Source organism: Gavialis gangeticus, unplaced genomic scaffold (genome assembly GCF_001723915.1).
Source record: "Gavialis gangeticus isolate Ggan-Ray unplaced genomic scaffold, GavGan_comp1, whole genome shotgun sequence".
NCBI lineage: Eukaryota > Metazoa > Chordata > Crocodylia > Gavialidae > Gavialis > Gavialis gangeticus.
In genome coordinates, this window is record NW_017729024.1 from 167,324,227 (window position 1) to 167,335,924 (window position 11,698).

At 43.2% G+C, this 11,698-nt stretch overlaps 1 protein-coding gene across 10 annotated transcripts in view; it reads left to right on the top strand.

Annotated features, from left to right (window-relative positions):
- Window positions 1–11,698, top strand: part of UBAP2 (ubiquitin associated protein 2) — a 149,467-nt gene that overhangs the window by 109,678 nt on the left and 28,091 nt on the right. For 8 of the 10 annotated variants that reach the window (XM_019518081.1, XM_019518078.1, XM_019518080.1 and 5 more), the window contains 5 exons: window positions 1,067–1,250; window positions 4,807–4,873; window positions 6,615–6,810; window positions 7,976–8,067; window positions 9,051–9,101. In XM_019518081.1, coding sequence (XP_019373626.1) covers window positions 1,067–1,250; window positions 4,807–4,873; window positions 6,615–6,810; window positions 7,976–8,067; window positions 9,051–9,101 — 590 coding nt within the window. The remainder of the gene's footprint in view (window positions 1–1,066; window positions 1,251–4,806; window positions 4,874–6,614; window positions 6,811–7,975; window positions 8,068–9,050; window positions 9,102–11,698) is intronic. The other 2 variants (XM_019518076.1, XM_019518085.1) reach the window with 1 other exon arrangement.

Here is an 11,698-nt window from a genome sequence, read left to right on the forward strand (position 1 = left end):
AGGCTATATCAGTTAGCTGTTTGGTCACTGAAACTTCTCAGTGGTACAGTGCCATACTTGATTGTGGCTTATTCTGTTTCATTGTCAGCACCTCCACCAATTTTTAAAGCCAGTGTTTGAAAAAAGGTACTGCATTTTTGCCCAGCTTTGATAAATTCTGCTTGCTGCGTTTGTGATCTTATCAACCTTAAACTTGCTTGCAGTGGTTTAAAAGAGAATGGGGGCTGATGTTGTTGCTATGGTTTGTAGATGATGATTTTTTTTATTTCTGATAAAAGGTACGTGTAGATTTAGACATGCACAGCAGATCCTTATCTCAAGGAGCTTATGCTTTGCAAATGAGACTTTACAAAAGTCGGGTGATATGGGAAGAAGGGAGGAGGATTATGGAAGTTGCAGAACGTTATTTTTGTTGCACACAAGCCAGTAGTGCCTCTCTCTTTGTATTGGGCTTGGTGAATGTGGTTTTTATAGCTAGGAGTTCTTTGCATTTGGTAAGTAATGCTGTTTATACAAAATCCTACAATGAGGGTTGGAATAATCAGTTCCCAAAGTCAGTGAATCTTGAGGAAGGACTCTGAGGAGGAGGTGGAGGTTGTACAAAGACTGTGGAGGATGTTCTGGGGAGGTGGAGACATAGGCAAAGGTCCAACGGCATGAGGAAGCTGTGCAAGGCATGCCATATCTGTAGAGCATTGGTGTGTGCGGGAAAGTGGAATTTGAAAGGACTGGACTCCACTACAAGGGCTTGTGTGGGCAGTGAGACCTACAGGTGCGTGCAGAAGCACAGCAAAGTGACAGGAAGAAACTGTAAGGAATGTTATTTGTTAAAAATCGACCAGTGAAGATCATGAACCTGCTATGAAGAAAATAAAAGGATGTTGGCAAAGTTGTGATGAAAGGTTGTTGCAAGAATTAGTCATAAAGTGCCTACTACCTATGTGTTGCGTGTTTATGGATCAGTTGGAATATTCTACCTTGCCTTGAGAGGCCCTGTGTCCCTGAGCCCTGCCTGTCATGTTAGGTGTGCTTGAATTCCTCTCTGAATGGTTTTTTTAACTTGCAGCTACTTCATCAGTTCCAGCGTCTAAGACAGAGCCCTCACCCTCGCTGCCTACTGCAGGGTCTCTTCCCAGCGTGGCATCCACCACTGCTTCGCTTCTGCCTTCAGCACCGCAGCACACGGCAACATTACCCAGCTTGCCCCAGTCCAGCGACTTGGCCAGCAGCTCGCTCTCCCAGTTAAGCAGGTACAGTAGGATATGTGAGGAAGGGAATACCGGCCCTGTGTGCAAGATGGACAGAGCGAGTTGGTACTACAGCTTCAGAGATTGGGATCCTTATCTTGTTGTGATGTAAATTAGGACAGGAATCCAAAAAGGACCAAGGTCTTGATTCTGGTGGCAAAATGTGAACTGCATAACACCTGTCTGTGGTAATATATTTGCAGATCACTGCCCCTGGAGTCTTATGTAGATCTGAAAGCAATATTGTGTTAGAGACCACGTTACTTTAAAAGGAGACTCTTGTATACAGCTCCTGGTCTGTGCGTTCCCCACTTTTTTCGTAGTACCTGCTGTTGATTTGGCCAGTATTTTCCTTCCATCTATTCCTGTCCATCTGTGCAGCAGTGCTGATAGGCCAGGTGAAGTCTTGCCACCCGTTTGGCTCCTGTGATCTGATATTTGCCAAGATGCCTTGGTTTGAGTCTGTGGGATCTCTGATTCCAAGGTGATCTCCTAGCTGAGGACTGGCCAGACCAAAGGCTTCCAAACCCCAAGATCAGATGAGAACAAGCACATTCAGTCTGGTTTAGCCAGTACTTTGTCAGGTGTAAAAGTCCAGTCCTTGGCAACTTTTCTGACTCGTTTTAAATATTTTAATTGTAGTTTTATCCTCACTACTCACGTTTTTTAAAAGGTTGGGGTGGGGAGGAAAGCGTTGGTTGAGACTTGGGGTTGAGAGTGGCTCTTGCTCAGATATTTTCTTGAGGAAATGTGAAAACTAGGATTGCTCTGGAAATTCAGTCCATCATGGTTTCTGGTTCTTCTGCGCTAGCTGTTCGAGTCCCACTGCATACGATTAAGACTTTCATTCTCCAACATAAGAGATCCTGATTTCTGCACCTTACTTCTAGAGTCTAGCTGTGGATTGCATAAACCCTTATTGGTCTTGTCCATCTCTCAGTGAATGGTCATTGCCCTTTTGTACTGATGCCATGGTATTAGGGGAAACCCCACATAATGAGCATTATTCCATTCACCCTAGAAAAATCTCTGGTTCTATGGTAGCACCTTACTTTTGAAAGGACCCCAAAGCACTTGGCAAGGCTGAGCTATGCACTTTGGTAGCCATTCAGGTTTGGGTTGGCCAGTGGTGACTCTTTTGAGCAACCTGAAAAGACAGTGATGCCTCACTTCCAAGCACATATCTGACTTGTATGTGCAGACAGCTCTGGAGTCTGAGTCTTTTCAGTAGCATGTCTCATGATGAATCTGAATCTCTCTAGAGAATATGCTTCCTAAACTACTTATGCATGACAGACCCACTTTTTTTCTTCTGGCACGTTGCTATCCTGATAGCTGCAGTATGGGAAGGGCATCAAAGAATGGGAGTGAGACTGCCAGGCCTTGTGGGATTCTCCAGCTGCCAGAAGTAGCCAACCCTCTGCCGGGCTATGCCCCTTGCACTTAACTCAGCCTTGTGACTAGTCATGAACATCTCCAAGAAAAGTCTTGAAGTATTTAATTGTATTTAGGGCAATTCTCTTCCCTCCTTTTGATGTGAGTGGGTCTGCTTTATTGCCATACCTCTGATAGGAAGGAAATGTGAAGGTGTTGTGAGAAGACCCAGTTTGAAGTTAATTTGCTTCTCTGGTTTGTGGCTTTGTATTCTCATTTTGGGCAAGTTCTGATTTTTTGCACCTGGAGTAAAGGTGTAGCTGCTCATCACCAGAAACACTTAAGAACAAGCTTTCTCTACCTAGCACAGGGGCTTTTATAGGACTGCCACTTGGGACAGGCCTTCCTGTTGGCATTCAGGCTAGGAGGTTGAGAGTGGTCTGTTGTACGTAGAATGAGGTTGCTTCTTAAAGCTAAGTCCTTTACAAGAGTCTATGCCAACATTTTCTTAGCAGAGGAGTGTTTTCACCAGGAATTAAAAGGATGTTGAAGGTAAAAGTAATTGAGCTGCAAACCTCCTGTGCTGGAAATAGCAGAAGTGTAAATCAAGGAAGAAAAACTGCAGTACAGGGTAGATGAGCTGGTGAAAAGGTTAAGGTCAGGAGTTTGAATGTGGTTGGCTGTCTGGAAAATATAGACATTGGGAAAGCAGTTTTCCTTCTGCTGTATACACTTCACAACTAGCAGGAGGCATGGAGATTTCTTCCCTTAATTTTTGCTAAGGGGCTTCTGAGGAGGAGATTTAGTTTGATGGAGGGCTATTCTGATGGTGTGTGAAGCAAGGAACTTATCACTTGTTTGCTTGTCTTCCAATACCGAGATCTTCCTTTATGATTTTTTACCTGTCCCGAAAAGATAGCGTGTCCTCCTTGTAAACAGGAAGCTATCTGGGCCTTTAGAAATAAAGAGTTTTATTAAACAAGGTTAACTACATTTGGAAAGCGGAGGCTTTCCTGCAGCAGTAGAAGTTGGACAGACCTAAAGTTGCTCTGGTATCTTCTGATACCTGTAAACACCTGTTCAGCCGTTGGTTTTTCTTGAACCAGTCTTTGCTGAAAACTCTAACTGTATCTTCTAATTATCTTTCTACTTGGGATGTCCATTGTGGATATAACACGTAATGGATATCTTACTGTTCTGATTTTCCCCCCCCCCCTCCCCCCCAGGCTTTTAATTTGTTTAAATAGTTTAGAACATTCTTGTCAAACTGAATGAGTTTTCTGTGCACGTACTCTGAGTGCGAGGTAGATTTGGGCTGGTATTATCTTGGGGCATTTATAAACGTACTTCTTTTCCGGCAACATGCCAGACATCTGTTGCTTTGGAGCAGACACTATCAATCAAGTCTGCTCTGCACGCGAGCTCAGGCAAACTGCACTGTGTCACGTGCAATTGTATAAGTGGCAAAATGCGCGTCAGCGTGTGGGAAGTAGCGGCGGTGTGCTTTTGAACTAAAGCACCTCCAAGGTATTTTAGTTCTAAAGTGTGCCACTGCCATTTTCTCAGCACTGATAATGCATTTTGCTGCTTATACAACTGCATGCATTGCAGCGCTGGGCACTTTTCAAAGCATCCGGCACTGTGGTGCATGCATGTGTAAAAATATCTTTGGTTTTGAAACTGAATTTCCCATGTGGTTCAAGTGAATGCCTGGATTTTCATTCTTCAGGAGAGGGATTGAGACCCCTGGCAGGCTTGTGGTTAATATTGTGAGCCTTAATTAATGGGGCTGTTGCAATGGTGTGGAATTGTTACTTTTGGAATTAAGTAAAAAAAAAAAAAAATTATTCACCCAATATGTGCAGAATTTGCAGGTCGCTAATGAGCAATGTTTTAAACATCCATTGCAGTGATTTTCCATATGGTTCTGTGAAAGGGAGGGGGAACTGAATTGCTGTTCTGCATTATAAGAAGCTTTTCAATTTCATGTTGCTGTTAATTCCAGAACTGTGTTTTCTGTATAGCAGTACCATTTCTCCAGAGTGTGTAGCTTTAAAAAGGGAAAATAGAAGTTTTACAAGTAGCTTTTTAAAAAAAAAAAAAATGTTCCTTTTAGGCATCCAGGTAGGAGAAATTCACATTCTAAATTAGTGGTTCTTTAATGCTTCGCAATTTGTCTTTCTAGTTCCCTCTCCAATCATCAGAGCAGCCTCTCCTCTGCCTCAGCATTGTCTTCGAGTACATCACATGCAGTAAGTCCCATTTCACATCTTAACAGCTATTAGTCAGCTTAAAAACATAAGTGCCATGCTCCGTCTGACCATCTCCAGCACTGGGAAATAGTAGGTTCTTAAGAGGGAAAGTATATGAACAGGGCAGGTCTAGTATGATCCGTTCCCTGTCAGACTCTCCTGGCATCAACCACAGTTTTTTGAGGGATGTCAGAGAATACATCCATGATTGTATGGGCTGAAAAATCCCTCTTTGAATTTGTATAGGTCCTTATTTGAACCTGATCAGGCTGTCTGCCTCTACAAACTTTTGTGGCAATAAGTTCATGGGAGGGAAGGGAGGGGGAGAAGAGATTGAAAAACAATCTCCCAACCCTCATCTTTATTTTAAACCTCCTTCCTGCTAATTTTTTCCCCTAGTGACATTTTAAAATGCCTCATTTTAGAGTCCAGTGCATGAACTAATAGTTGATCAGATAAGAGCTTAATCTCATGGGAGAAGGGAGCTTCCTAGTTCTTGCCTGTAGCACTGGTGACTTGTGATAGTGACATTTTTAAGGTCTAACCTGAGCGTTGCTGATATCCTTTGAGCAAGTATAACTGCACATTTTCACATCAGGGAGCAAAGAAGTCTTTTTTCACAAGCCATATTAAAAATTATTTTTTTAGCAGTGGCTGTTAGGCTACTGCTAACTGTCCAAGCTGTGGAGCACAGATTGTAAATGACAACGTTGGAGGTCTGATAGATATCTGATTGTGACAAGGGCTGATAAATGTCACATAATACATCATTCTGGAATGTATCACAGGGGCATTGCAATCACCTGCCCAAGTCAGTTCAAGGCAGTCAGTCTCATATTCAGTGTTTGAAATGGAGTTGCCTGAGCTCTAAACTGAGTGGTGCTGCACCATGATGTGGGGGGGATGCCTCTGTGTATGCAGCCCTGGAAGGCGGTGTACAGGTTGGTGACAGTTAGCCCAGGATTGCCTGATAGGGGTTTGTAGCAGTGTTTATTGTGTTTGAAGCCATTACTCCATCCATAGGCATCAAGTATTTTGCAGTCTCATTCAGCCAGAAGTTCCTGCTTCCCATTCTCTGAGCTTAGCTTTGCCATTAATATACTGAAGCCACCGTGCTACAATCTGAACTTGATCAGCTGACTAACAGGATTAAGACTTAGTGGGACTGACCAGTATCCAGAAGGCCCTTTCCAGTTCTGTGATCCTGTAACACCTGGCATGCATGACAGTTTATTTAACATATCCCTTCCTTTTACAGATAAGGGCATCACAGTTTGATTTTTGTCTGTGTTTTTTCTTGATTTTTTGTGAGTGGCCTGGAGAAATGTATATTAGTTGGGTGTGTCATCTTTTGAAAATAAGTATGTGAACCTCTTGGTTCTTCCTTGGATAGCAGAAGAGCAATGTTATCTAAACTCAGAGGCACATTCAGTTCAGTGACAAAAATGACCACATTAAATGCAGTACAAGGTCATCTGATTTCCAGGGTATAATTCCACCTCAAACCTAGTGATTTCTGTTTCAGTCTCATGGTGTAGGTTTCTACAAACTATCCCAAAGGAGTTTCAGTCTATAACAGAGTGGCCTACACTTTATGTGAATAATGTAGATGCAGTTGCTGGATTTCTCTTGCATGGGCAGTCTTTTCTTAAGACATTTGGATGTATTTGTTTTTAAAACCACCATCTTGCAGCCTGGCTGGTTTGCTTGGCGATTCTCATTCTTTTTGTCTCCTTTCCAGCATACTAGTGTTGAGAACACAACTTCGCTCCAGCCCTCAACAACATTTTCAACTGCTTCAACCTCAGCCACTAGCACCACCTCCTCGGTTGTCAGCATGGCAAGCAGTATGAACACTACAAACAGCCTTGGCCTGAGCGTTACCAGTGTGTCTATGCCAGCTGCTACGACGCGGGCAGCCCCTTTAGTGTCTTCAGGTTTGCAATATTAACAGATCACATGGATAGAAAGAGGACTTCAACCTGCCAGGCTGTCGGTTGAGCACCTCACTGGCAATAACCACGCTAAGAAATATACATACTTGAAAGACTTTCATTTTTCAGCTTGCTTTATTGCTGCCCTCTGAAATAAAGTTCCCTGCTTTTCTGTCTTGGGCATATTTGATAGGTAATATTTAGCACTTTTGTAGCATGTTCCATCTATGGAGAGCTGTAGAGACTGGTACCAGAGCTGCTTTTGAGTTTTGTAAGTTTGGACCAGTGCAGTTGCTTAGTTTGCAATCAGCTCTTAGTTGCAAATTACTGTTAGCTTCAACTTGTCACTCTCGTTCTGCAGCCTAAATTCATTTGGCAGTGTCAGAGTCCACTGTAATTGACAGGTTAAGGTGTCCTGTACAAGAGAGAAGCCAACTAAATGGCATTCTGGTCCAATCACATACACAAGGGTTTTCTTCTCTACCCTTCTTGCCCATACTCTGTCTTTGGAGTTTCTAATTACTGGCCAAACCAAAGTGCATTTCTTCCCCCATGCTTCTTAGCACTACTTTATGGAGATTTATTTTCTGCTTCTTGGCAGTATGTGAAGTCGGTAAAGCACTGCAAAAAGGGAACTAACCACCCTTGTCGTCAGATCTGACTAGTGCTTTTCATTCTGCTGCCAGGGTTTGGGAAGGGAATTGGTTGATGACAGAGGAGGAAGTGAGAACAGTGAGTTTGACAATGAAAGTGGTGCTTGGCCTCTGCCTCTGAGAGGGGACCAGGAAAAGGAGATGCCATCTCCTTAATTCTTTCCATCATCTCAGACACCTGCAGACCTGGGAGCTGAGTTAATGTAACTAGGACTGATGCCTCATGGGACTGTTTTCAGCACCTTGAGGTCCTATAGGATCCCATCTTTTGGTCCCTTTCCTAGCAGGTGTCTTGCATACTGCTTGGGCCTTTTCCTCTTCCTGTTGCAAGCTTGCGCTTTCATTTGCTATCATCCTACAAGCAAGCTAAACCCTGCTTTTTGGAAGCTGTGATAGGGCAGCCTTGAGGGCTCATCAGCAAACTCATTTCGGGGCTGGAGCCTGTGGTGGCAGTAGGGTGGGTATGAAGGTTTTGTTTAAGATGTGTTAAAATATTCTGTATTTTGGTTCTACAGGCAAAGCTCCCCCCAACCTGCCCCAAGGTGTACCACCCTTGTTGCATAACCAGTATATTGTGGGACCTGGAGGACTCCTGCCCGCCTACCCAGTAAGCAATTTCATTGTACCTGCCCTTCATTACTTTACCCCCTTGGTGCAAGTGGGCCCCTCCAGACCGGCTGCTGTGTCTATGCCAAGATGTTCTGTGTTGACACATGGTGCCTCTGGAATCCAGGACTCCTTGTTCCAGGTGCGGAAAGGGTATGTGAAATTATATTCTGAACTGGTTTCTAGAGCTTTGCTAAATTTGAAATGGAGCATATAAAAACCCTTGGTAATTGGCTGGATTCTCCCTGCTGAAATCCAACAGGAGTTTTACCAGAAACTTCAGCAGAATCAGGGTTAGACCCTTTTGATCAAAATAAGATCATTTGGATAAAGTGTCTGACTTAGAGCTAGATAATGTAGCAGTGCTTGGCACTGGCTGTGGATTCGGTCGTTCATATCTTAAAAGACTGTGCCTGGCTTGGTGTTGTCTGACTGTCACAGTTCAGTAGCCTTCCTTTTTATTCTCTGAGGCTGGAAACTCTATCCAAATGCCAGGTTTTTTTCTTTCTGTACCTCCCTGCATATGACGAGGGGATGGTCGTTCTTTAGCCTAATTTACAAGTGAACAGATAGTAGCTTGCGGATTCTCAGGGTCTTTTTTGCTGAGGCTTGGAGTGCCGTACCCTGGGGAGTAGTAACTGTAAATGATGCCATTTCAAGAGGCGGTGATTTACTCCAGTCACTGAATGCTGTATGATTTGGACAATTGCCAGTAAGCTGTACCTGGGAGACTGGTACTGAAGAGTGTTTTAGTCGAGTGCAAACTTCAAAACACTGGTGTAACTGGAAAATTAGGTTCTAGGCATGACATGCCAACCAGACCTTAACTGTACTGGCCGTTGGCATTGCTACTATACATCTGCTATAATCTTTGGCCTTTGTAGGTTAACTCGGACCTGAATTAACTTTAAATTAAAAACCACAAATTAGCCAATACTAGAGAAGAGTGTTATAATGTTGTTGGTTTTTTTATTTGTCTTTAAGCAGATTTATGGTTATGATGATCTCCAGATGCTACAATCCAGGCTGCCAATGGTAAGCAAATAAGCTAAATGGCTTAAGTTAAACGAGTTAACATCTCTAAATCGTTCTAACCAACACAAACCATTTCAGCTCATAAACATTTTTAGCACTTTTCCCTGAGGATGTCTTGCTTGCAATAAGCTGCTGCTGTGTTTTAGTTGTTCCGGTATCTTCAAACTGCGTATACATAGAAGCTGTTAGATTTGTAAGATAGGAATACTACAAGCTTTCCATATTGCAAATTCGGTCACCTGAAATTAAAAGGGCATTTCCCATTGGTGACCAGGGAAATCTTTCCTGATGGGTGCTGGCAGTGATATGAAATTTGAGAATCTGTTTGAAGTCTCTGAGAAACGAGACTTGGGGTCATGCATTCACCAAGCAACCAACCACAATAAATCAACAGGAAATGGAGCTTGGGGAGAGCGTGAGAGGTTTTCCATCGAGGGTGCAAATCTAAGTTCAGTACTTTGGTAGCCAATGATGGGTCATTGTTAATGACTTAGGAAATAAAGCATCATAGTCTTTGCCTGAAGCCACAAGAGACTTCATGTGTATGAAGTGCAAGTTGTTGGTTGTACTGAGAGATTGGATTGGAAGAGCAAATATAGACACTATGGGGAACCTATGGGAAGCTGAGGAATTCTGGTGTAACCAGATTTGAAAAGCAGCCCCCACCCTGAGTTCAAGAAAGAGAGGATATTGGCCACCAGTGAACTGGATGAAATCAAAGAGAAGTCTTGGCAGTCAGTGATAGTAAGAGTGTAAGGCAGCAGTCTGTACTACTGGCAGCAGATGAAAGCCTACAGGAGGTCACCCTTAGAGGAGGTTGAAGAGGAATTCAACATGACTAAAAGTTTTTTTTTCCTAGTCTTTGCAAGGTCTTCCACATGGAAATTGTGGAAGATATCCCTGTAGATCCAGTTACTCCCATGGAACAGAAATGTACAGGACACATCTGTGAATGGTTGTTCAGCCCAGATGGCAAGAAAATCAAGCACATGCACAAAGATCCCCAATCATTCAAGGAAGTAGTGTGATCCTCTTTGTGAATCCTCCAAGAAGAATGGAGAAGATGTTCTGGGAGAAGCAGGTGGCCAACTGGACGTTTTACTGTCTTCCTGGAGCCAAAGCATGAGAGACAAATCTTGACTGGATAAGGGTATGATGATGTGCAGGCAACCCTCTGGGATTAGTAATTTCAGCAGTAATGATATTGCATCATAGATTGTAGATAACTTCTGTGAAGAAGAAGAATGTCCAGGAGATCTTCTGCTACATCCTTCGCACCCCATTGGGTGAGGGAAAGCAGAAGATGAAAGTGAACTGCTAGTGAAGTGGTGTATGGCTAGAGGGTATTTTGGTTTTGTTGACCATCTGTCCAACTTCTTTAGAAAGATGTGTTGCACTGGTTGGCTTGTCTCAACTCTTGGAGGTATTGGAATTTGTTCATTTATGAGCATAAATGCCATCATTCTTGCTATTATGTGGTGGTAAGATGTGCATGGTGAGAGTGTTAAAATCATTGATTGATTATAATCTTTCAGCACTAGTGAAGAAGAATCGGCAAAAGGGATAAGAGAGCATTACTGCAAAACCTGTCTTTGCCTGTTTCTGTATCTGAAGCTATGTCAACACTGATAGTTAGGGTCAGCTTTTAAGGTGCACAGGAAGCTCATTTGCTTACTGATTGTACTGTAAATCAGTTAGCTGAACTCCTGGCAATGCTCAAGTCTGACCTTGACAGTGCTGCTGAAGTTCAGCGTACGACATCCATCTAGCTGTACCCTTTCTTCCTCTGGAATGTACGTGAGTGAGCAGGTCTCAAGCTGAGGCATTTTATGACCCATAGTCTTGTAATTCCCTGTTCTGGATTTCTGGTGCTTTTGCATTGCATTCCTAAAGGAGAGACAAGGGGTTTACAGACTTTAATTTAGAAGCAAGCAGAACTCTTGGTACAGGTGAGATCTTTTTTATTAGATCAGCTAGATAGTTGCAAAAAAATTCTGTCATCTCTACCAAGAGTTCAGACTGCTTTTGCCTGTAGACCAAGACGGTTACAACCTGTATCTCTTAAATTCAGAGGGTGCTCCATCACAACAGCACTTAGTTGGGTAGCTTTGGTGTGGACTGTGAGGTATGAGAGAGGCTGAGAGAGCTGGTTGATGGGTCAGGCTGGTTGAAGGTGACATCAGGTTTGACCTTTAATAGCAGTGAAGACGCCTTGAGATCAGAATCCAATGATTTAGGATGCTTATGGATCCAGTATTCTAATGATAAAGCACAAGAACCTAGCATGAGAATTGGATGGGACCTTCTTGGTCATGGAGTCGGTTTCCCTGCTGTCACAAGCCTCATGTTATAATCTTCTGTTAATGAATTTGTTGAGCCCTGTCTTGCAAGTAGTTCATTTTTGCTGCCTCTACCACTCTGATTAGCGAGGCTCCAGAACCTGGCTACTTCAATGACTGGGAACTTTGCAGGGTATTAGTTGGAGGTTGCTATATAATGACCAGGTTTCTTTACCCACTGTTATCCAGATCAGAGCTAACCTTGTGGGTGAGAAAAGGCAGGAGATGGGGATAGAAAGAGAGAATGGTATTGTCAGG